This window comes from Thunnus maccoyii, chromosome 2 (assembly GCF_910596095.1).
Source record: "Thunnus maccoyii chromosome 2, fThuMac1.1, whole genome shotgun sequence".
Classification (NCBI taxonomy): domain Eukaryota; kingdom Metazoa; phylum Chordata; class Actinopteri; order Scombriformes; family Scombridae; genus Thunnus; species Thunnus maccoyii.
Genome location: NC_056534.1, coordinates 37699401 through 37726206, shown reverse-complemented (window position 1 = coordinate 37726206; position 26806 = coordinate 37699401). Strand labels below are relative to the sequence as shown.

Sequence of the window (26806 nt, the reverse complement as noted above, 5' to 3'; positions counted from 1 at the left end):
AACTTTGTTTTTGAACCGAGTCCGTCAGAGCTGCCACACCACGCAGTGTTTAACTTCATGTTTATAACTAATAAATGCTATTGATGTATCAAAATGTTTTTTTGTTTGTTTCACCTTTTTCATTCTTTTTAAAACAGCTTAATTGAAACAAGTATACAAGTTTTCAGCACCTTGTGTATACAGAGTGAGTCTACAATTACAAACATGCCAGGGGGACTAACCGTTGTAAAAATAAAATAGTTAAATAAATATCTTGTAAAGCTTACAGTACGTTTTGTTGTTGATGTTGTTTGTACGTTTAGATATTGAAGAAATATATTGTTTATAGAGAAGTCTGGCGTTTGCCTAAGGATTTGGATTCGTGAATATAAAATTTGATTAAAATGGAAAGCAAATTAATCAAACAACACTGCGAACAGAGATTGCTTTCATAATCAGGGAATCCAAACAAATAATTGTTTTCCATAGTAGCATCTTATCAGTTTTCTGTCAAACACACCCATCATAGTCCCGCAGGTCCCGCCCTCTCTATCACTACACCACAGGGAAAAATGGCGACGGGTCTACTGCGGCTGCCACTGCGGCTCTCCAAAAATACGACGATACTGAGCCGCAACACCGGCTTGAAAACATCAAACATATCGAGGACGACTCAAACCCGAAACGCAGTATCAACGCCGTCGGGGGCAATCCTACCGAAACCGGATAAAGTAAGTTTTCTGCCGTCGTTTCCGAGCTGAAAAAAGGTGAAAACACCTAAGAAAATATGATTGACACCGAGGGCGGGACTGACAGCAGCTATGGCCAATAGAAAGGCAGGACACGCGTAGGGTTAGTCAAGTCAGCCAATGAGCGCGCGTTTACGCAAGCGTAGAAGCACTTTCAGGAAATAATTATAATTATCCCCAGATTTTGTCAGCTCAAGTGACATTTTTGATTAAAGTGGACATTTTATGCAGGCAGTTGAAATAATTGTATGATCAGAAGATGAAGAATTGTTTTATTTGGCGAGTAATGTGACCTAAACACAACACATTTAGGTGTGCATTGTTGTTAAGGCAAAAAACGTCGAAATGAAGAATATATGTTCATACTTGTGCTACCTAACATCTGAATGTTTTAGTCCTTGTGAAATTTTTTATGTGTAGGTCAAGTTACTATATTGTACTCAGATAAATGGAAAATCCATTTTATCCTTTAATTTACCCGATATCATAGTATAGCTGCATCAAAACAGGAAAATGGCCTTCAAATGGAAAGAACTATGTTGTCCAGAACCATTTAGAGATGACTGGATTAAGCTGCTGCGGGTAACAAAATGTATGCTGAGATGAGGAAGGTCTTTAAAGGATGTTTTTTCTGTTTGTAATCATTACTCCTCTTCATACTGACCATTAGAAGATCCCTTCATAATGTACTTAGAGAGTGAGTGATGGGGGCCAAAATGTAGACTATTTAATAGTTAATCTGAAGCTAATATGAAGTTTCAGCCATCTAAATGAGTCAAATTAAGTAGATATCTTTCAAAGTTGTAGTCTTTTAGTGCCAAAGTCCCTCTTTTTGTTACTATACGTCCACCGCAGCTCAACAGGGAAACACTGTCCGAGGAAACACAAAGAGGGAATTTGATGCTTAAAAGACTAAATGTGGCAGATATCCACTTGATATGACTAACTCAGACTGCTGAAGCTGAACATAAGCTTCAGATCAACTTTAAGTGTATTTCTGCGCAAAATTACTTTGATTTTAGCCTTCATCACTTCCATTGAAAGCACATTTGAAGGGGATCTTTTAATAGCCAGTATGAACAGGAGGAATTATTACAGCAAAGAAAACCTCTTTCAGTGTCCATTTGAGCACCTGACTGTTGTTTTAAGACAGACTTGAAAAACTGTGAACCTATCCTTTAACCTTCAGTGGGTTAAGGAATATTAATTGAGATAATGAAGGTTTTTAAACTAGATTTTGATTTAAAAAACCAACCAGCCAAAAACAGCTCGTCAGTCCACTTTTTTTTTATCACTCTCCACTGGCTCCTTGTTGCCACTCATAAAAAGTCACTAATGCTTCATACATCCAGGCCTACTGTCACTGTAAGGCAGGAAATCTCAATCCAAACTCTTCTCCTGTGAGTTTCCTTGGTGGTGAAACAAGTTTCGTAACTCAGGATTCCTCTCTCCTCAGTAAATGCTTAAAGACCTACCTCTGCCGAGAGTATTTACTAATCATTAGTCATACTCTTTTCTCTCTTCACCTCTCCACTCCTATTTATCTCTCTCTAAAGAAAAGTAACTTGCTGTGCATTTATGTGTAACTTCATGCACCTGTAGTCTTGTGCTACTTGTGTCAGGTGGAACTTGGAGTTAAATGTTGCAGCGCTTATTCTTGAAAGCTTCCCCTTCATCTACTGCGGCTTGGATTGCTCCTCATTTTGTACGTTACTTTGTAGCATCTCGCAAACATCATGTAAATGTAACTTTCAGGGTCCTTGTGGTTCTGGGGCTCCTGGGGGATTAACTGGCTTTACCTGGTTGATAGTTCAGCGTTGGTTGGACTCTCAGCATTTGAAATGCTTTGATTTCATAGTAGATAATCACAGTTTTGAACCTGAAAATGTATTATGTAATTGCAGTACAGAGCCTTTATGAATTGTAATGTGTAACAGCTTTTGAAGATTAGACACTTTTTTAGCTTTAGCATAACCTAACTATCAAACTATCTTGGAGCAAACTGCAGTGTGAGATTTATTCATCACGCATCAAATAGCTCCAGTTTGAAGGACTTTTTATTTTCTGTTGTGACATTTCAAGCACAAGGCTCCGCCTCAAACTTCTGATAAATACAGAATCACCATCTTAAATACTCATAGCCCATACTATTGTTGCAAATTGCCATCAATCAAATTGTAGCAAACCTTTCATTTCATATTTTACATATACACTGACTTATATTTATATATATATATATATATATATATATATATATAAAAACGATTACAGTATCTACAACTCATGTATCCCCAATAGTTTGTAGCTCCTCCAACTAAGGAAAATATCTCTAATTTTGACCAAGGAAAAATGTAACACCATAAAAACACTCTGAAAAGGCGACAGAACATACAGAATGGCAACATTACTGTTAGAGACATGATATACCTAATAGTCTAATGTTGAAGTCCTCATTAAGGCCTTCTGGGGCCAAAGTGCCCAGTGTATGTATCCAAACTAGTTCATGTTTTAGGAGCATAGAGTCAGTGTCTCGCCCTCTGCATGGATGTTTTAAAACCTCAATCCCCACGTATCCGAGAGTGAAAGTGTTGTTTGTTGTACAGCCACAGGACTAGTTGTTACATTATTTCTGATAGTGCTGCGGTGTTTTAGGGTTCTGGTGGTCTTACTGATGGATGTCAGTCCACACGGGGATTTAAGCATTGTAATATGTAGCAGTAATAGTAATCAATTCATGTGCTCCTCCTCGGATTAACCTTTTAATTTTAAAGTCACGTTTCCTCCTTTTGTTCTCCAGACGGCGTTCGGTCTCATCCGTATGACAGCAGTGGTGGTGCCTTTCCTGTATGTGGGAACTCTGATCAGCAAGAACTTTGCCGCTCTCCTGGAGGAGCATGACATCTTCGTCCCTGAAGATGACGACGACGATGACTAAGCTGACTGGAGAATATAAATGGTAAAGTCAAAGTGCACGTTAGCCTCACATCACTTTAAACACTGTTGCTTGGACGTTTTTACTCTCAATCTCACCCTTGTTTGAAGGGTGTGTCAGCTGAACGTAAAGTGGTGCAGTAATGATAACTGTTGACAGTTGACAGCTGATGAATTAATATTTCTTTTATTTATATCCACAGGATGCTTTGCAATACTAACCTGAAGCAAACCAGCCGGCACAAGAAAGATGGAGAAGATGGGCCACTTTGACTTCCAAATGCATCCCTCTACCTCCACCCATCTGTTTCCTCTCTCTTCTGCTATTTATCTTGTTTTCAAAAACCATTTTTAAGAAATCTCATATCATGTGAGGCTATCAAAACTACTAGTTATGCCTTCACTCTTGTTTGCATGTTTGTGTCTTGTCAACTCAATAAAGTGAGTCAATACACATGGAAAAAAACACTTGTTGTTATTTCATTTGAACAGAAAACAGTCTTTCAATGGTGATTTCCATTTAATACATAATCATAAAAGTTACAACAAGCTCTCTAAATAATTTATCAGCCAGAACCATAACAACACTTATAATATAATTGTTTATGTTTTCTACTGGCTGACTTTCTTTGTCCTTAAAGGTCATTTCTAACAGTTGTCTTCATCGGTCAGGTGTCTCTCGCCCCCTCCTGTAGCGCAGCATTCGCCAGTCTCAAGTGTTCATTGAGGGAGATTTTCTCCAACTGGCTACGACCCTTCATGTCACTCAGCTCTACGTAGGCCTCTTTATAACGCTCATAAGCTGCCTCCTTATCCTAAAGCAAGGGTCAGGAGAAACATGGTAGACATGTCAGAGTAAAGCAGGAAAGGACTGGCAAGATAGTTTAAATCAAAGTTGTAAATGTAGATAAAGTGGCAGTGTATATTTGGATTTATTGACATACAGAGCAGTTCAAAATGTGTGAAACATACCTTAGTAAGAGACTGGACTTCACTCTGTAGACAGCTGATTTCTTTCTTAAGATACTGCACCTCATTTTCTTTGGCTCTTAATAGCGTCTGAAAGACAAAATGTGAAATTTTACTACTAGCAGTATATCTCTGGGAAACTATCCTCAAGTACTGAACTGTGTGATCAATTTATAAAATATGACACATAGTCACAGATTAATCTACCTATCAGCATGTAATGTTGCTAAAATGAGCTCTAACTTGATCAAATACAACAGTAAAATGATAAATATACATTAATACATCAATAACAAAAAACCCAATAATAGAATATTTTACAACATTCGTTTGCATAACAAATACTTTTACTGACACTTAAATTCCATTTCACTGATAATACTTATTTAATAACATTTATTTGTAATAGAGCTTTTTTACACTTATGTATAACAACTTTTACTTAAGTAAAAAGTCTTCCACTGCTAGTGTGGTATTTGAGGAAATGTATCCATAAAAGCTTTCTGTGCACTAGTGATGTTGGTATTCTGCAACATGCTCTGTAGTTCAGACACTAGATGGCAGTGTGTGCTGCGCTAGAATGGGACCAATCACAGATGCACAACACAAATGAGGCCACTAGAAAAAAAAGAAAAGGGTGATAATGTTGCGACAGGGAGCCATTACTGAGGATACGAGGCTCATTCAGTGAAAATGGCCTGATCAATTTGTTTTATTAAATTAGGTTCAAAATCCCGCTGCACATACGTCACATATGGCTCTCTGTCTCCCCAAACATTCATTCTTCAAGTTACTATTTCAGGTGCATGAAATGAAATTGCAGCTAGAGGTTTAGTGTTATACATCATTACATAGGCTCTAATCTACAGACAATGAACTAATTACCATCAGTACCTCTACTTCCGAAGCAGTGCGCTCGGTGCTGCCAGTAGACACCACGTCTGACCTCTGTCCTGTGATGAAATAACGCATGCGGCTAATCTCTTCCGCCAGCTTGGCCTTAAGCTCCTGAAAAAAAAAGAGAATGTTTGTCTTTCCTTGTATGAAGAACTTGTATGCTTAATTATGTTCAAGCTTGTCACATTTCCTTCTTGATTTAACCATATAAAATCAAAAAGACATGAATTTGATGGGAATTATCTTACATTCTGCATGTTATTATATTTAAACAGAATCAAATCAGATATCTTTATAAACCTGGTTCTCTCTCTTGAGCTGCCGCAGCTCCCTCTCTTTGCATCCCAGCTCAGTCTCTCTGCTCTTGCTGCTCTGCTCGGTGCGGCTCAGCTCCAGGCACTTCTGAGAGTAGCGTTCTGACAGAACATCTAACTCACTGTGCAAGACGTCCGCCTGGGGCCTGACACGCACAAACACACGAGTTATGGAGTAAATTATAACGCACTATCATGCAAGGGGTCACGGTTGAGTGTAGAACATCTTAAGCCTGCAGCGAGAGGCTGTGAGATGGAGAACACTGCCATCATGATAACAGGACGCCAGTAATAAACTTACATGTGCCCTCTGTATGAAGCGTCCACGTGTGCGGCTCCCCCAGACAACCTCCTGGCCTTTTCCACCTCTCTCTCCAGCTCCTCTCTGTGAGCTGCTCTCAGCGCCTCCATAGCTGTAATGATCCGTTACTTATTAATTAGGAACTTAACTGTCAGTGTTAAAAACAAGATATGATGATAGTATAGCATCAATAAACAACATGACTTTAAAAGACATAAATCAAGTTGTAAAAATCATTTAATACAGAGATGGGTTTAAAGAAAGAAGCATGATGAGGGTATACAGTTCATATTCTATTATATATATATTACATTTGGAAAGTGCAGTTTGCTGTACATATCTCGTCGGCTCTTGCTTGTCTATAACACATCCTTGAGGGTAAAACCTCAAATTTGATTTTCAATGGTTGGCAAGGATCACTTACAATATAGAAAGCTTTGTTTTTGCTATTTAAGTCGTAGTTCTCTTTTGTTTTTCTGTAAATTCCTTTTAATTTTATGACTAATATTCTCTGCTGTAATCTTTACATGTTTTTTTTTTAATATATATATTAATAGCATTTCTCTGAAGTTAAAGTCACAAATCCCAGATATTTAAAACCTCCACAGAGGCTCCTCTGATTGTAAAAGATTGCAGTTAATCAATCAGTGTCTTGCATATGAATAAAAGTGTTTTTATATATAAAGAAAACAGTAGCATTTGGACTGCTAGAGAGTGGATTGTGAGGTAAAGGTATAAGCAGTCATCTTGGCAAGAGTCACATCTTCTGATATGACAGTGTAAAGTATAGAAACAGTAGAGAATAGTTTATTTATAAGGAGATTGAGGTTCAAAATCTAAAATATACAGGAGAGAATGGTTAAAGTATTGAAAGCACCTAAACAGAAATTATCTTCTAAAATGAAACAAGCCCTTAACTTAGCAGGATTTGTATCACATTGTACCTCGTGACCGACCCGTTGCTTGATACCACATTGTGTCTTACCTTTAGCAGCTGCTTGGCTCTCCTCCTGCAGCATCTTGTCTCTCTCTCCCTCCAGCTCCCTGATCTCCTGAGTGTGCTTCTCCTGCAGCTCCTGCAGTGCTTTCCGATGGGCTGCTTCCATGGCTTCCAGCCTGGCCCTACAGGGGGCCCCGGGGCTGCACGGGCTGTCCACCTCTATCCCCATGGCTGTGCGCTCCCTCTTAATGCTCTCCACTTGCTTTCGAAGAGAGAGGGCCTGGGAGATGGATTTGCAGATAGTGAAAGAAGAGATGGAGAGAAGTGGGGATCATGCTTATGGCTTTCACTTCTGGAAATCAACGTGATGTTCTTGCACTGAAGACAGTTGCATCACATGTTTTAATGCAGTGAATGTAATTTCTTTCTTACCTCCTTCTGAAGGGCTTCAGCTTTATTTGTTTGAATGGTTTGGGCACTGTTTAAAGATGGAAGAGCCCCCTTTGAGCTTGATGTATCAGTTTGCGACCCGGTGACAGACTGTTCGGCCTCTCCGGGGCTCGATTGGTAAGTCTGAGGGCTAACAAGAGACTGGGATGGCTGTGGGGTGCTTGACTCATAAGCCTGGGTTCCAATGAGAGACTGCGCGCTCATGTCCCTAAACGACAGCCTCTCAAATTCTGTCCACTTCCTGTTGACCTCTGAGTCCATGGTTTCAATTACAGGCACAGGTATACTCCCCTTTTTCAGCTCCATTAAGTCCCACCTGCTTCCCATCTCACCGAAGTGGATCCCCTCCTCAAACCACTTGTTCCTCTCCTCCAATCGCTTGGCTTGCTCGCGGTCCCAGCCCTCCCCTTCTTCCCTCTGAGTGGCCGGAGACACGTCCGCGTCCAGATCCCTGTCTGCAGCCTGGTGCTGGTGGTCGGCCTGATGGGAGTTTGCAGCTGCGGTGGAGGAACTCGGAGGTTGAAAGCCGGAGTCCTTACAGGTGAACCGAGCAGGGGGTTGGCATGACGACGGTCTCCGGGAGAGGGGGTTGTTTTTCTCGCTGCCGGTGCCTGATTTGCTGAGAGCAGAATGAGGGAAAGACAGGAGGGTAGTGTTACACATCAGAAGAAAGATGATAGAGGGGCTTCACTGCAGACAGACCACCCAATCACTCACATCTGCATTTCTTCATGGTCTTCAGGAATTTTAAGGTCTTTGGAACATCTGTTTTTTTTTTTTTTAATTAGATTCAAGATTTTAATATATTTTGCTTAATCATAACTTAATAACATGATAAACATCAGATGTTCATCATGTAGGATGTCCTGTTTGTAATTTGTACAAACTAATTATCATTAATTAATAATATCTTATGACAGATCAAATGATTGCAGGTTCTGTAAGAATCACCCCAAGTCGCAGTTTTATTTATTATTTTACAGTAATTATGAACAAAAGCTCCAGAATAGCTACTAAAAGGACCTTGAAGTAAAATTATTTTGTCAACAAGTGCAGTTGAACTTAAAAGTACCTACACATATGTATGTATGTATATATATGAGATGTACATGTATGTATATAAATGTATATATATATACATATATTGTACACACACTGTATATTAATTTATTGTATTGTTGAATACCTGGGCATATATTGGAGTAGAAAATAATAAAAAATTATAAATTACAAAAAAATGGATTTATTTGGTGTAATTTCTTCTTTCATATAAATGTGTGTATATACGAAAGAAGAAATATATTGATTTTATTCCTGAAGCTATAAGACTCAACGTAACCAATCAGTTTAATCTGTGTACAGACCAATAAATGTGCACACACACTTTTTTATATATATAATTTTTCTTTTTAGTGTTGGACATCCACTGCCTTTAACTCTTCTATTATTTATCTTTTATTTATCTATTTTTTTTTATCTTTACATAAATATATTTTTAATGTTTATAATATTGCTTCTATGTGTGTGATTAAATAGTTTGTCATGATTTTATGTTTCTATGTTAGCAAATTGAAATGAGATTGAACAGACGGTATTGACTGTATACAGTATTGCAATGTAGGCCATGTCAGACAAGTTAAGTCAGTTTGTTTTGCAGCTGGTTATAGTTTATAGCAGACTCTAAGACTCACTGTGTGTTGTTATGGATCGCCTGCTTTAGTAACTTCACCCAGTTCCGCCGTATTCTGGAGGTCATAGCAGAAAGAGTGAACACTGCCCTCTTTGTCTGGAGGAGATCAAAAGACAGAGCAAACACACACACACACACACACACACACACACACACACACACACACACACACACACACACACACACACACACACACACTGTTAAACAGGAAGCAGCCAAACATGTAATTGATGTGGAAATGAGGGAAGGAGGAGGTGAGGGGGGGATGTCTTACTGTCCATCTGTCTGGTTGTACTGTACAACACAATGAGCAAAACACAAGTAAATACACACTTGTATCTGCAGTCCATAGTTCTTCTCCACATCACAGTCTGATACGTTCACACAGGATGTCAGGTCGATCTCTCCGTCCAAATCGTCTGACTGCAACACAACAAGAAGAGCTTAAAGTTAGACAGCTTATAACCAAAACACTACATCAAGGAAGAATGAAATAAAACTGATCAGAAATGTCTCCTTTTGTCATATACAGAGTCATATTTTACCTCCTCAGCCTCTGAGTCTCTGTAGTACCTCAGTGAAGCATCAATCAGAACAAACCAGTGTTTCCTCCACTGAGAAAAAAGACACAGTAAGGATATTCAACATCAAATTAATTAGTGGTGCATGAATAAAACACATCTAATAGTATTATCACTACTAGTAAATGTGGACTCCTTCATGGATAGTTTATGGGTCGAGTCTCCTTCTTGGTGTTTTGTACTGAGATTGTGGTTGCAACAAGAATTAGAGCAGGAAATTCAAGTAATTGAATTAATTAGAATAAATATTACAAAATCTTCTTTTTACCTTGCCATGTTCATCCAGTCTGGACATCCAGCCCTTCAAGTCACAACATCTGCAATTAAAGTATTACGAGTAAGCATGAGAAGGCATTCTGTGGCGCTTTGCCTCGCACTTGTCTGTGAAACAAGCGGAAATGGGAACTGTCACTAGCACGCGAACAGCTTCTGTCTCTGCGAGATAACCACGTCATTGAGAGTAGAACAGAGAGGCAGACAAAGCATTAAAGCCTGTTAAAATAGGAAATATAATACAGAATGGGAACATAAAAAAGGAAGAGGTGTAGTTTTTATGACTGTGATCATTTTAAGGTGCTTAGAAACAGGAAGAGAAAGAAGAATTGAGCTCAGAAGGACTTGATAGTAAACAGGTGCTGTTGGAGCATTTTAGCACAAAATACAGACAATACTCACGATGCATGATGGATGGTGTCCGGCGTTTATATTATGAGGGAGAAGGAAACAGAGAGAGATTGAGAAAGAAAGAAAAAAAAAGCATAATGTGAGATGAAATGAGGAAGTCACAAATCATCATCAGGTCACATGATGCTCTTGTTACACTATGTGAGTGTTTCTGAACTACTACAAATGTTTGTGCAGTTGCATGTGATTCAATAAACGGAAATAACACATTTTGAATGTTTCCCTCTGTGATCATCCATCCCTCTCTGTTTGCTGGCTCAGCAGTTTTAAAGCATGAAACAGCAGCGCTGAGACTGCAGGATACATCGACTTGAACCATCCTAGAATCTATTAATAAAGATGATAAATCAAATGAACATGCTGCCCTTAAACATGGAGTGCTAACTAATGGCTTTTTTGTGCAAGGTGCTTCTGTTAGAGGGGTGCCTGGGGTAAAAGAGCTGAAATAAATATCAAGGAGCTGCTTTAGAATGAATGTATGAATGACCCATTTTCCTCCAAACACTCATGTGATTCATACAGATGCAGGAAGTCATGGGACTATGCTCACCTGTGTCTGCGGACGTTCAAGAGGAGCTCGCTCCTTCGCCTCTGAAGATCTTTGCTTCCTGCTTTGATTATCTGAACTCTTGGATAGAATGAACAGTCAGGATTACAAATTTAGTTGTACTTTATGGTAAAGGTGTCCCCCATAACTTAATTGTACCTGTGTGTGAAGAGATGCTGTTGACTGTCTTCGAGATGATCGTCCACTCTCAGAGTCCCGACATTTCTCTCGTCTGTCTCGGCCTCTCTCTCTGCCTCTTCCTCTCTCATCTGACTCCAGCCTTGAACTGTAGATGTCTATTTCCTCTTGATACCTTCAGAACCAAAAGTGAATAAAGCAAATAAAATCTTCGACACACAACATGAACTTGACACGCAAGGAATTTCTGAAAGGATAATAAACGAAACTAACCAAATAACTAATTAACTAACACACTATGAGACTGATTTTCATCCTTTTCATCTTATTGAACTTTGACATACCTCTGCTAAACAGCACGCTTCTTTCGTTTGGCCGTAACTGAAGCAATTACTTATGGTAAGAAAAAAAAAATCTTCAAAGTCTTTTGAGTCTTCTTTTTGTACTTGCTGCGCCACTTATCTCCCAGCCACCAAAGGAAGTGTTTAAAGAGACACGTACAGTAGGAATGCAGAATAAATGCAAACTTGTGGGACTTCTGTCATGACTATCTGTGAATCCACTATATCATACAGTCCCATATATACGCTTCTACCAACCTGTGTGTCCAGGTAAAAATTAAGTATACTCAAATATGCTTGAAATATACTGATGACATATCAATGAGTACATTATTAGATTTGGTGCCAATTCTAAGTGCCTGAAAAATATATATAAAATATATATTATTCCTCAAGATGTACATCAGTGTACTTGAAATACTAATAAGCAATACAACTTCAAGTGTTTCAGTGTATTTTTAATTGCATTAATTGTATATCACCAGTATATTAAGTACATTATTAGTACATCAAAAATAGCACACTTTAAGTGCATTAATCATGAGTGCAGTATACAGTACTGAGTATACTTAAATTAAAGGTGTTTCAGTTTACTTTTTTTACCTGGGTGTCCTGAGCCTCTGGTCCCTGCATGGGCTGGGACTCTGGTTCCGCCTCCTCAGTGTTGGAAACTCTTCTTCTGACTCCAGCTGGATTTTTGGAATATCAGCCAGCATTATGTAGTCCTCCATCGTCATCACCACCTCAGAAACAGAAAGTTTTACCAGCATTAACACATATACCTCAGTGTATTTGTTAATATACTCAGGTTGGCTCTGCCTTTCTATTCCCTTAGTTTCTATAAAAACAGGTACAAAAAAAAGCTTTCTGTTATAAGGTTTTGTTTGATTGGATCAATTTATCGCCACACATTAAAGGATAGGTACACAGTTTTTCAAAACTGTCTTAAAACAACAGTCACGTGTCCATATGAACATTGAAAAAGGTTTTCCTCGCTGTTCATTTTGTGTAAAAATGCATTTAAAAGTTTACATGAAGCTTATATGAGACTTTAGCAGTCCGAGTTAGTCATATAAGGTGGATATCTGCCATATTTACAGGCTTTTTAGCATCAAATGTCATCTTTGTGTTTCCTCAGACAGTGTTTTTCTGTTGAGCTGCGGTGGAAGTATAGTAACAAACTTTGAAAGATATTGACTTGATTTGACTAATTTGAATGGCTGCATATTAGTTTCAAATAAACTTTTAAATACATTTTTTGCACAGAAGGAGGACTGTGGACTGTGGATTTTGGCCCCCATCACTTTGCATTGAAAGTGCATTATGAAGGGATCTTCTGATGGCCAGTATGAACAGGAGGAAACATGTGTCAGTGTTCATTTGGACATCTGACTATTATTTTAGGTCAGACTTCAAAAAATGTGAACCTGTCCTTTAAAGCCACTTAAAGGGAAACAGAAGGGAGAACTGTATGTAAAGCGGTTAAGTTGGGGTGATATATGGATTGGGTAATATGCTAAAAATAATCATAATCATTATGTTGTTATCAGCTGAAAATTATTGATTTTATTGTTGCTTTTATTTATAATTTATCATGTTTTTTTCTTGTGTTTTTTCCTGTAGTTTGTAAAATGTAAAAACTTTATAGGACCCTCTTGAAAACAAGATGATGCACCTCAAAAGGCCTATCTTGCAAACAATTCATTTGTTAAAATGATTATATAATATTCTTAGTTGTCTCATTTACCTCCTCTACTTCCACTGTATCCTTCCTGGGTTCAGAGATCAGCAGGGCCTCCATCCCTCGCCTTATGTTGCTCCTGCTTCTGTCACCGATGACTCGAACATTTCCCTCATTGCCCTTATCAGTTTCTGTGATTGCAACATGGGACAGTGAACCACCAAGCACCTGAGAGTCTGCACCCTGTCTCGATGTGGAGGAACCACATGAAGGTGGGAGGCTGAGTATGGAGTGTGAGGACCCCTTCCAGGAGGCTTGAGAAGGGCTGAGTCTGCTGTCTCTGGAGCAGAGCTCCCTCTGTGGGGTGTGGCTGTGTGTACCGTAGCCATCCCTAGATGGTGATACCTCACGGCTGTTGTGTGAACGAGTGTTGACCGAGCTGTTGACAGCTGTTCTAGTTCGAGGAGATGCTTGAGATCCCTTGTATGAGTTCTGCTGAATGGCTGAGGAGACACGGCGGGAGATAGACTCCAGGTTCCTATACAGCTTCTCAGAGTCCAAACTGTGTTTGTTTGAAGCTTGTGATGGACTCCCTGACTCTCGGCTGCATCCCTTTTGTGCTTCATATTCACCATTCTGTAAATGGAGGGAATCTGTGCGCTTGTGAGAAGGAGTGACTCTAGAGGGTGAGGCAGCCTGAGAGCCAATAGACCCTCTCCTGCGAGACGGACTGGATCTGCCTGATGTACGCCGAGAAGGACCGTGTGATGGAAAGTGAGAGGAGCCATGAGATGAGACGTGAGATCTAGTCTGACTCCTGGAGAGGGAGCTCCTTCTCTGGTGTCTCAAAGGAGATTCAGTTAACTTGTATCGGTCAGGGCTTACAGAGCTGTGACGTGTTGGAGAATTCATCTGAGAGTCAGTTCCTCGTCTGAAGTTGGAGTGGTACGTGTACCTCTGTGGGGATTCACTTCTCCAACTTTCCAGCATATATGTCTCTAGGTTTCTCCGCTGTGAGGGTACACCAAGGTTGACGTTCCTGTAGGGGACAGTGGCTTTGGGCTCCGGAACATAATTGCTGGGGAGGGGATGCCCCCTTTCATAGTAACGATATTGCCGTTTATTGATTTCCTGACGCTCACCATCAGCCCTTCTGTCAGGAGAGAGGTAGCTGCTCTCCTGTTCTCTGTCTCTTCTGGACTCTGAAAATCAAACAAGCCTGTGATTATTCCAAAACCTGTCAAAGAGTATGAGCACAAACATCATGGATGACTTTCTCTGCTTTGCTTTTATGTGACAGATTGGAAGTTTAAAGTTTTAGGGTGCAGTGTTTATCAGTGACTGACCTGATGCCCGGCGGGACTGGTTTCTGCCCCTCCTCTCATCCATCCAGGAGCTTTCAGTGCCACGGTGAGGAGAAGGGTCCAACCGGGTCATATCTCTTTGGTGCCTCTCTGCGCTGAGGGATCTACTCCTCTCTGGACAGTCCCACTGATTTGGAGAGCTGAAGGAGGAAGTACACAGCCAGTTGTCAGACATATAGGTGAGGGGGCTGATCAATTGTGAAATACTGTACATTTACTGAACAGCCAGAAGGCCCGAGATGGTTATAGAGTATTTAAAAATTGATTTGATGTGATGATAAAGATCCATCCATCTATTTTCCGCCACTTATCCGGGACCGGGACAGGCTGGCATCAGACTGAGTAAAGAAACCCAGACATCCTTCACCCCAGCAACACCCTCCAGCTCCTCCTGGGGGATACCAAGGCATTCCCAGGCCAGAAGAGATATGTAGTCCCTCCAGCATATTCTGGGTCTGCCCCAGGGTCTCCTACCAGTTCGACGTGCCTGGTACACCTCTAGAGGGAGTCGTACAGGAGGCATCCTTACCAGATGCCCAAACCACCTCAGCTGGCTCCTTTCGATGCGAAGGAGCAGCGGCTCTACTCCAAGCTCCCCCCAAATGTCCAAGCTCCTCACCCTATCTCTAACGCTGAGCCCAGACACTCTCCGAAGGAAACTCATTCCCAAAGCTTGTGACCTAGGCTGAAGGTTGGGACATAGACTGAAAGGTAAATTGAGAGCTTTGCCTTCACAATGGTCAAGTACAACACCCACATTACTGCTGATGCTTCACTGATCCACCTGTCAACCTCATGTCCTCAACCTCATACCTTCACTTGTGAACAAGACACCAAGATATTTGAATTCCTTCACTTGGGACAGCAACTCACTCCCAACCCAGAGGGAGCAGTCCACCTTTTTCCAGCAGAGCGCCATGTCCTTAGATTTGGACATGCTGACTCTCATCTCAGCTGCTTCACATTTGGCTGCAAACCATCCCAGTGCCTGATGGAGGTCATGGTGTGTTGAGGCCAACAGAACCACATCATCTGCAAAAAGCAGAGAAGAACCTCAGAGATCACTGCCAGGGATATGAATGAGGCTTCCCCCAAGTCATCCAACTCTGCTTCCTCCATAGAGGGCATGTCGGCGGGTTTAGAAGATCCTCAAAGTGTTCCTTCCGCCATCTGACAATGTCCCCAGTCAAGGTCAGCAGCCCTCCACCCCTGCTGAAAACAGCCTGGGCTAAACCCTGCTTCCTCTTCCTGAGTCACCTGACGGTTTGCCAGAGCTTCTCTGAGGCCAACTGGAGGTCCTTCTCCATGGCCTCCCTGAACTCCTCCCACACCTGGGTTTTTGCTTCAGCAACCACCTGAGCTGCTTCCCTTTTGGCCCTTCATACCCATCTGCTGCTTCAGGAGACCCCTGGGCCAGCCATATCTGAAAGGCCTCCCTCTCCAGTTTGACAGCCCACCCCAATGAACAGAATTTTTTAATTTTAAAGCTGTACAAGGCTCTGATGATGGTCTATGTGACTGAAAGCACAGACAAAAAATTGGGAGTTTGCAATGGAGATAAGTGTGCAGATGTTTTGATCTTTTTTCAAACCATTTTCTGTACAAATGCACCCAGTCTGATCTTAATAAAAAAGCAGGGCTGCAACAGGAAACAGCACAATGGTAATCCATTAGATTTGCCCTATTTTTCCAAATAAAATTTACAGGTGAAATGCAAACTACCACCTAAACACCAGTGAGTGAGTGCTGCATCAATGCAAAGCTGGCGTTGCCACATTTAGATCTTTTGTCCCTCTTGTGCTTTTGTCATCCTTTGATATGAAGCATCATGAACCAAACCAGCTTTATTGTTAGACGTGAGCCTAATGTGTGCAGATTGCAGTCAGCTCAGGATTTCTGGGTATGGAAATGAGAAAAATCTAAAAATGTACCTCTTGTATTTGTGGCTGTCATAGAACATGTCTCCCAGTGCAGTGGTGTGACTCACTGACATATTTTTAATAGTTTTTGGTCAACAAAGGGAGTCTACGGCACAGAGGAATATGATATATCAGGCTTTGGATGCACACACAATACTTTTCAGTAGGATCAGTTGGATCTGCACATGAGATTTGTTGACAAGAAGAAAAATATAGAAAAAGAGCCAGCCTTATCCTGTATCCTTATCCTTATCCCAGTCCTTGTCCACTGATGAATCTAAGTCCAATAGTCACTCTCCTTTTAGCTCTGTTTCTGGTCTCTGCCAACCCCTGAGGGAAATATCTGGTGCCTTAGCTGCTAAATGCTGCATCATGTTCACCAGCTAGTTGCTAACTTTGATGCTGGGAAGGTTAGATAGCATAAGATCCAGAGCTTTTTTGCTGAAATCAGCCGCCTGGTATGAGTTGAAATAAGTTGATGGAAGCACTGAGACTGAACATAAAGTTTTGAGCTTTAAACAATGAACTAAAAGAAGCTAAAATGCTCCATAGCTTTCACAAACACACACACTTAATGTCTTATTAGAACATTTTCTACTGCAGATTACTTGTGATGTACAATCAAACTAAGTTATGTGCTTCAAAGCTAACGTTAAGCAGCTCAGTCAGTGATTCTCAGACAAACAGGCGTCTCTTTCTGTGTGAACGTGTGATGTTTCATGGTAAATAGCCTATGTGCTCACTGCTCAGAGAGCCTGTTCTTGGTAAGTGTTTCTGAAATCAAGCTACAGGATACAGTCACCTGGATTGTATGTCAGTGTCACAGATATCAAGTTCCCACTCAGGACTCAGACTGTAGACCAGACTCCACTCGTAGGTCCAACCACCGCTGACGTCATCACTGCTGCTGCTGGCACTTGTGGTCACCTCGGACAGGGAGCAATCATCATCATCATCAGCTTCCTGGTTTGTGGAGCACAGGAACACAGTTTTAAGCATTTTGATCATCTCTGAGTATTTTAAACAATTTCATGAAATGAGATCAAATCTAAAGAGTCACAGTTGTCAATTTGATAACAGAGACAGTTGCAGCAGTTTGATTTGATTGTTTCTGTAAATTATATATGTACATTTAGATTTTTTTTTATCCTTTTATCAAATAGCATATTTTGATATAATCACATTTAAGTTTTATATGATACAGCCACAGAATCACACGCCAACAAAAGCATAACACTGCAACTACTTGACATCTGCTGTATCTCATTTTATATATTTTAAAGGAAATACAAGACAAAACAACTCAATTATACCCGTAGACACTAACATATATCCGACCAAACAATGAGACGTATTTCACTTACTGTGACGACTCGCCGTCCTTCTGCTGTCAAGGCTTTCAGTTGCTCTCCTGCTTCTCTCCATTCGTTCAGCTAAGCCAATATATTTAGACTGCACAGGACGTAACTCAAGCTAGTCTCTGGTCATGCTCATCATTATTTCATTGCTCTAGTGCTTTTGCATTACCAGAACCGCCTACTCAACTTCGTTCTCATCTTTATCTTGATCCCTTCTTCAGTTCGACTTCTCATTACCAGACGGACGACAGAAGTTTTTACTTGATTTAAATGTTGATCTCTTGACTGTGTGCAGATTTAAAGACATTAAAGTCTCATCTTTTGTTTTCAGATTATAAATTCAACATTTCAGTTCTAGCTGCAATAAAAACAAACGTTTCTCAATGATGAAGTATAGTTTAAGTCAAGTGGTTCAGTGTTGTCTGAGGGTACGTGTTTGCACATGTCATATGAGTGTATCAGATTACAGGCCATTCCCTGAGGACTGTAATGAGCTTTCATTAATTAATGATACAGAATCAAATGCCACCTTGTTGTATTATTCTTCTACCACCTCCACAGTAGTTTCACTTGGTGATTGTATTGTAGGTTGACATCATCAATTCAGTGTGGTTTAGTTTTATTAGATGTGTTGTATTCAGTGGTCAAGTGAAACCACTTGACCTTTTATTTTTTGACCTCTATATGTGATGTGTAATTCTGACGTAAAACTACGTACACTGGGAACATAACTAGACTCTGCTGATCATGAGCATCAGGAAAACAAATATTGAAGTTAATGTGATCTGGGATCGTATTTATCAAACTGTTTAAATTATTGCAAACTTAAAGGAATAGGTCAACATTTTGGGAAATGTACTTATCTGCATTCTTGCAAGAAAAGAAGAAAGAAAAGATAGATGCCTGATCATATCTGTACGCTAAATATGAAGCCACAGCCAGCAGCCAGATATCTTTAGCTCTGTGTGAAAAAAAAAAGTTGAACCTGGCTCAACGTGACGTCATCCGGTGACAAATCAAATACGTGCAAACACACATTCCTGGTAGATTACTTTGTAACATGAACAATGTATTTCTACATTTCAGCAACATTTTAGTTTGCTAATTGCCAGAGGATTAACTTTCCAGAGTTGTAAACTTCTGTGTTTTGGTCTCTGATAACAAATTTTTACTTGTTTTTTGTTCCTGGGTAGTAAGTGTTATTTACTAATTGCTTATGCCTAAAATGTATGGAAAATAGCTGTTAATCCCTTCAAACAACATATGAATAACCGGATGGGATGATAGCAGACTATATTTGGGGGTTGACAGTACAATCGTAAATCTGGAAAAACTACTCACTTCTAAATCTTTTTTCATCACTTTTGTATAATTTTAACATAAAACTTGTTAATTTTGATTCATATGTTGTTTTTTCTGACTATATGTGAATGAAAATGTGCAAATTCACCCATTTCCCCATTAGAAATAGGTAAGTTTCAAAATATGACTGTCCTGGTCACAAAGACAAAGGAAATAAGAGCTATTTTCTGTACTTTTTAGGCATAAACAATTAGTAAATAACACCTACTACCCAGGAACAAAAATTGTGTTAAATAGTGTCAGCATTCAAACTCATTGATCTATTACTCAAACTGAGTATCCTGTATCATATTTCATGTATCACAGCTACCCAAAGCAGCTCACCACCACCCTTGCATTGGTCTAACGCTGATTAGCTTAGCTTAGCACAAAGACTGGAGACAGGTGGACACAGCTGGCCTCGCGCTACCGCTGAACACGTGATATCTGGAGTCTCTGCTGGTCACCTGACAGCCTCACGGTGACGACAGAACTTCAGGAAGTCGCTGCTCCTGGCCAACAAGCAGTGTGGCACAACTATGTGTCGTTTTCACAAATTAATTGGATATTTCCAAAAATGTTGAACGATTCTTTAAAACAATATATTATTATTTGTAAGTAAAATTACTCGACTTGTTGCCGAGTGTGAGCATCAGAAAAGCCAGGAATTTATATGGAATATGTTTTTAAAAAAATATTTTTATGCTGCCTTATTGTTTCCTCTTGTGGGACGATAAGATAAAGATCTTAAGAATACTGAATTGTTCAGATTATTTCACAGCAATTGAACATTACATACTTGTGAACCATCCTGTTGTGAGCTGCTGAGGTGCATGTGAGCCGGACGCAGGCAGGTGCTGCAGCGGGAAGAGTCGAAGGTGTTGGGCTGAAACCGGCGGCAGTAATAATCCTCAACAGGAGGAGACATGACGATCCTGCTGAATCTCCCCCGTCATCTGTAGTGTTCAGCACTACAGCATTAAAATAGCATTTGATTGATTGATTTTCAATAGAAGTGGTGGGGTCTTATTTCCCATGAGGCTCTTGGTGGGCTCTAGAAACAGTTCATTAACATAATATGAATAACAAATATCAACTAATAAGAATCCAAAACTATCCTAAATGTATTAGTTTGGATTATGCAGGCTCTATGGGATTAAAGGTTAACTCTCTGGATTTCTATATTTGAATTGCATATAAACAGAACACAATATGTGTTTAAAACATTTTTTTTTTTTTTTGCTGTTACCATAAATAGAACTCAGTGAGTCATGTCTACATGTAATATAAAGTTTGTGAGCACAGTCAATGATATCCTGTTGACTGAAACAGACACCACTATTGATGGGATACATTTACACCTCTGAGCAGAAAATTGTGACAGTTTATGGTGTCACCATTACATAGAGAGAAGCCTCCAGCGTAACATATCTATGTCACGTTTCACGTAGAAATATCTAAAACAAAGTCACAAGACAATCTACCTCATTAACGTGTCCCACAGTCTTCAAACAGTTAAATCCTTCATTGAAAGCTCAGTTTCTTCACGTCAGGATGGAGGTGTTCTGGTGGATCATACAAGTTATTCTGGCTGGGGGTCTTTTATCAGAAAACAAACATTCATTGGTTCTCACATGGGTCCAATATGGTGACTGCATCCTATCAAATATCATCATCTTTAGAAAGTGAAACGTAGCACTGACTCCTCTTGACAGATGTCTTATGGACGGTGGTGAGCTTGCTACACAGATGGTTGCCCTGACGATGAATCCCTGTAGAGGAAGACATGAAAGAAGCGTTAACTTAAACTATGTTGATATTTACATTTCTGTGAGACCCGTATAAATGAGTATAGTACTCAGAGGCTGTATGCTGGTAGCACTTTACATCACAGCTCTGTAACGACAAAGTAATGAACAAGCAGTACTGAGATCTTTATTTAAGTTAAAGTACCACAATAAAAAAATACTCCATTTTAAAAGTCCTGCAAGCAAAATTTTACTTAAGTAAAAGTACATAATTGGCAGAAAAATATACCCAAAGTAAAAGCACTTAATATGCAAAGTGGCCCCTTTTATAGTGTTATATTTATCATATATACATATACATTTGTCTGTCGTCAAGGTAGAGCTCATTTTAACAACTTATACGGTTGGGTAGTCTAATCTATAGCAATGCATATTTTGTAAACTGTTCATATGTTTAACAAAAGTTGCTTCATTAAATTTTTGGGAGCCTGAAAAACTTTCCACTACACGCACCTTCACCTTACTGGTTTCGTATGTGCCCACTATCCGTTTCTTTGCGTTTAATACTGGAGTAATAACATGGTAGGTAACAGAAGGGTCAATACTTTATTGTCATTTCAACATAATCGATTTGGTTTGGTGAGCTCACACAAAATGACAAAAACCTCATATCACAATAAATACATAAATAATTATAATAGTACCACAAATCAGTTCAGATGTAGATCCTCGTATACAAGACTTAAAATATATAATATATAAGACTTATAGCACATTATGATAAGTGAATTAAGGCCATAAACGGCCTCTAGGTAAGTGCTGCTGCAGAACCTGGATGTCCTGGTTCTGAAACTGTTCAGTCTCTTAAAAGAAGAGGAAGTTAACGCTCCATAATATCTTGATGATAACGATGAAGATGTTGGTAATACTGGAGTTTCATTTCAACTAAAGAATAATAGTGTGTAAAAGCATCAAAATGAGTAATAACAGGCTAATCTGCTCACATAATAAGTTATGTTGAGGTAATATTCTCTCAGTAATAATATCAGTGTAAAATCTTTACCATTAGATGGTAGTATTGGGGTTAACGGTCTGTTGGTGATCCAAACATTACAATCTTAGGCAGTTCAGCCAAACGCTGATCAAACACACTGAACTTAATTTTGAGTTCTAGTAGAGATACCAAAGTTTCCAAAGATACCAAACTATATATATACTACTATGCGTATAATAGTAATGTATAAAATTATGCACAGGACGTCCAGAATTTAAATTATTTTAATCTGATGGTCATTGAGTCAGTTTGTATAAACATCATGTCACTTCAGTGAAGAGCTGGAACAAACCGATATATATGACACAGTCTGGAATATATATGGTTTTAATAATCTTGAAGTTGGGGTAATGGGAAAATAGAGTTGTAATAATAGGATAATATGCTAACAGTAATTAGATTATATTAGTTGTATGTTGTTATCACAGAGCTGTAATGTTCAATGTCATGTTCAGCTTTATACTTTGTTTTTCTGTTTCAAACTCCTGTGAACGAGTCGACTGTGTCTCTGAAAGCTGTTGGCACAGCCACAAGAGGGGGCCTTTTGTCTCAACAGAGCGAGAGTGTGTGTGCAAACTTACATACCTACACACACACATACACACACACACACTGAGGACAAACATGCACATTTGAATGCTCACATTCAGTCTTTGTCCTTCTGCACACACACAAACATCGACTTGCACAAAAACAACCGTGCACCATCTGCGTGACGATCCCACTCTGCTCATCAAGCCTCCACAGAGATGCTGTGTATTTATAAGTGTTCTTTACTCTGCAGCTTGTTTCTAAATGATTGGTGAGAACTGAGAGCTCAGGTCCAGTTTACTGAGTGATCCTGCTGCTGTGGAAATGTAGAACATGTCAGAGGTTTGTGATGATTAATTGTGGTTTTAGAGCCTACATTTTTTTTCACACAACACAATCAAGTAAGCCTCCAAGACGCAGGAGTATAATGAAACATTTTTGGCAAGTAAAATGACAATTAAACAGAGATATTTTTGTCTTGTGCTGTGTGTCACATGCAGACTGTAGCTATATTCAGCTGCGCTGGCAACGGTAACAAGAGAGTGGAGCCGGTATCCATGGAAATGCAGTCGGAAAAGTTCATCTCCCACAACTTAAACCTAACAGAAAACAATTTCCTCAGTGTTTCAAAGTTACTTTATGTTCATAACTGTGATATAAGAACATTGTTTGTTGTGGATTTTTTTCATTGCAAAATAGACTTCAACTCTCTCATAGATGTCCCTTATTTTTCAAAATCAAATTTTCCACTTTAAAGTTGCTCTAATAAATATTTTTCTATCAACAATGGAATAAATGACCATGTGTGATGTAGTGAAGAACCCACAGAGATTTATCACCAGACTCTGCTGTTCCACTCGGCTCTACAGAGAGTTTTAATGTCTTTCAGCTCATTGTTTGATTTCTCATCAATCTAATTTCCAGCTGCAGACGGCAGCTGTTTTCAATGACAATTAAAACTCTAACAGGACTTTTCCACAGAAGACATTTTGACACAACAAGTAGGAAAAGCACAGGTGTAAATAATAACATTAATGATGACCCAGTTCCATTTAGCTGTTATTAGTAATGCCTGTGGATGTTTTCCTACAATGATGAGTCACGTGTCTGCTGTGAAAAAGGCCTATAAACCCACTGTCTACGAACTGTCCAGCACCAAACTACAAAGCGACAAGCTGGTGAACAAAGTGGAGCACTTAGCAGATAAAGAGACATATTTTTCTCAGGCGCTGGTGGAGACCAAAAACAGAGTTAAAAAGACAGTGAATATTGGACTTACATTCATCAGGTGGACACAGACACGACTCCAAATGAACGCTAACGTTACTCTGAATGTGTCTACTGGATGTGTAAATAGGCGAATGTTTGCTAACATGTTTGTCATATCAACTTTAAAGGTGATAATATGTCAATGCTATGTTTACAGCTTGCTCCAGCTGCCCCCAAGTGGCCAAAAAGAAAAAAACAGTTATTTTCAGGGTTAAGTAAGATAGGTGGTAATCCTTAGGGGTTGACTCCACAACAGAAACAAATTGTTAAATCTGCAGTTTCAAACATACTGCACCTATATATATATATGTACAGTTTTTCTTTTCACCTCTTTCTTTCAAGAAATGTATTGTGCTTTGGTAATACTGTATCTGATTACCATCATGCCAATAGAGCTGTTTGAATTTGGATTTTTAAATTGAAATTAAGACCCCCTGTCAACCAGATTTACATCAAACCTTGGAAGAATCAAACAAGTCTTGAACTGCATGGTAAGTGGGATGTTGGACTTCCTCACGAAGGAAAGCTTCCACTTCTCCAAGGAGTCATACAGGTGGAGTTGCTCTGGTTTATGGGGAGTTCTGAGTTTATCCTGGTCTTCCTGAAAACACCATTAGATTTGTTGTCTAGGTAACCTCATCTTAGAAAAGAACAAATTCATTCCTAGTCTTTAAAGTGAGCTAATATTCCTCATGTCCATTTAGAGCAATCATCAGACCAAAAGCTTGCAGGAGATGGTTGCCAAACCACTATAGACTCACCATCACAGATGTTTTCAATAGGCATTATTAGTGTACAAAAATGTTCAGGGGAAAAGATAAAAAAACAACTCACTATGTTGCTTTTCATGTTTTCCAGAGAGGTGAGCATTTCCATCAGCTTAGATATGTAATTTGGGAGTATATGTAAATTAAGTCCTGTACAGCCAACATTAAGACAGGACGTCCCTAATGACATAATGACAAGCTATAATTCAAGATAACCCACATTGTGTAATGGATCTATTATCAGGGGGGGCAGGGGCGCTCAGTCATTTGGAAGGGTTTGTGGAAAGATTGTACTTGGGATAAAAGCTGCAGTTTGCACTGAAGAAAAGTATATATGTTTGTTTTACACAATATGTAAATTAACTGTAACTTTCCTAAAATAATAATTATATTATAGTTTGTTTTTTTGGTTTTTTTCAGATGACATAAATTACATGAATAATAATGTTTTGCTATGATGGTTGTTTCTTACAGTAGTTTATTCTCGGGGTCCTCAGGGGCCCCAGTTGGATAATTCTTGTTTGTTAAATATGTTGGTAGGCTGAAAGTTAAGGGACCAGTAAAATTAAGCTTTTTTTCATTTATTATTGGAAACTTTGCTTTCTATATTTTTTGATTTGCATGCTTTCTAGACAAATTTAATTAAATATATACTATTTTATAGTATTATATACTGTCTAGAACTTTCTACTTGGCGTACAACTTTCCCCACTTGTGCAGGTTTGTTTTCAAGTTTTACCTTTAATTGAGTTACTTTACCTTTTCTTCATATTTTTGTTATTTTTTCCACCTTCTGGATATTGGCAGACATGTGAGGGGTCATGTGACACGTGCTCAGCTTTTAGCATTGTGAGTTTTACATCAGAGATTACGATCATGTGCAATCAATTCCTCCTCTCTGCATCGCGTTGTCTGCAGAGGTACAAATAACCTTAAAATACGTTGTAGAAAAACAAAGAAACAGCTTCATAACCGAGTGTCTCATTATAAGACTGATCATAGATGAGTGATTAATTCCCCATTAACAATCGCCTCAGCATGGAGGGCAAAAATTGATCCAGCACTCCTGACCCTGATCCTAGCCCTCACCCAAGGCAAGTATTGATCATGACCACTGCTCCTGCTCAGAAAAACCTTCTCAACTCGGCAACTTTAACCCTCTTTTTTGCTGTCAAACAAACAAGCCCATGCATTTTACAAATTCATATTTCATGTTTTATTTAATGTGCTGTAGCTGTTTGTTATGTCAAATCTTACCTCACAAATGTGAGAAGCAGCTGATATCATCTGATATACTCAAGTTTTACAAGGTATCATTATTATTATTATTATTATTAGGTATTATCAATATCCTGAATTAATTTTGTTTAAATATTGTTTATCGACTTATTCTTATGCTTCATCTTAACTAGCATCATATCAGTTTACCTGATATTCGATCAGATCATTACCGACAATAAAACATGAAACTGCTGCAAGGTTTTTATACCTAAAAATCTCTTGAGGTAACACTTTATTCAACCCTCCACCCCTCCTTTTTTAGCATTTATGAGCAGAACATAAACAATTAATAAATTGTTAATGTAGTTGTAAGCAGATATCAGAAAGTATAAATGTTTAATGTATTGGTTAAAGATCCCCCCCAGACATGTTTTAAGACATATGAAAATATTCTGTTTTGTATATAAAATTGTGTCTAATTTTCCATAAAAAAAAGTTAAATTACCTCATTAAAATCCTTAAAATGACATCTATTCCTTCTCATACATTCAAAAATTCAGAATTTATGAATCTGCAAATGTTTTTTTAAAGTTTATATGTTGGACACACGATGCGTCCTGCTTCACGATGAAGTCTGTTCTCTGTGAAGTTTCCACATACTGGACCATGATCGCCCCGAGTCCTAACTAGTTATGATGTCACAAATCCTGCTTGTTTGTACGCCTTACAAACGAGCACACGAGCTGTGAAAACAGCCTTCATGTGTCAAACTCTGCACATCCGTCTTCCTGCACAGTGAAGCTCAAACATCCAATTGAAGGAACAAGAAGAAAAACACATTTCTGAGTGGAGGGAAACGTTTTCTGATGAGGCATCCATAGCCAGTGTATAAACAGTCAATGAATGAGTGATAACACCATATAACACATCTGTAACCATATTAAATATACATAATTAAATGCAACTGACAGCATGTTAAGAAACATTTATCAACTGTGTAGAAACATGTATAAACCAATCATGTGCAGGTTTGCAGCGGTTA

The 26806-nt window shown here is 39.1% G+C and overlaps 2 protein-coding genes across 3 annotated transcripts; one reads left to right on the top strand and one right to left on the bottom strand.

The window, feature by feature from the left end:
* The first annotated feature begins 516 nt into the window (after positions 1 to 516).
* LOC121910516 (essential MCU regulator, mitochondrial-like) lies at positions 517 to 4124 on the top strand. Its single transcript, XM_042431757.1, has 3 exons — positions 517 to 710; positions 3526 to 3684; positions 3863 to 4124. The coding sequence occupies exons 1-2, from the start codon at positions 552 to 554 to the stop codon at positions 3661 to 3663; spliced, it is 297 nt and encodes a 98-aa protein (XP_042287691.1). The 5' UTR covers positions 517 to 551; the 3' UTR covers positions 3664 to 3684; positions 3863 to 4124.
* LOC121910495 (TRIO and F-actin-binding protein-like) lies at positions 4114 to 20137 on the bottom strand. 2 transcript variants are annotated; one of them, XM_042431731.1, is made up of 18 exons: positions 19974 to 20137; positions 17278 to 17438; positions 14539 to 14696; positions 13259 to 14394; positions 12115 to 12254; positions 11192 to 11345; positions 11036 to 11113; positions 10070 to 10102; positions 9766 to 9834; positions 9554 to 9643; positions 9222 to 9316; positions 7513 to 8149; positions 7126 to 7360; positions 6141 to 6252; positions 5826 to 5985; positions 5523 to 5636; positions 4632 to 4718; positions 4114 to 4474 (listed from the first exon to the last, which is right to left on the bottom strand). In XM_042431731.1, exons 1-18 carry the CDS (start codon positions 20100 to 20102, stop codon positions 4328 to 4330), a joined length of 3735 nt encoding a protein of 1244 aa, XP_042287665.1. In that variant the 5' UTR covers positions 20103 to 20137; the 3' UTR covers positions 4114 to 4327. The 2 variants fall into 2 exon arrangements, with proteins under 2 accessions (XP_042287665.1, XP_042287672.1); XM_042431738.1 differs by lacking the exons at positions 14539 to 14696; positions 17278 to 17438; positions 19974 to 20137 and having other exon boundaries at positions 13259 to 14231; positions 14335 to 14381.
* Positions 20138 to 26806: the final 6669 nt, after the last annotated feature.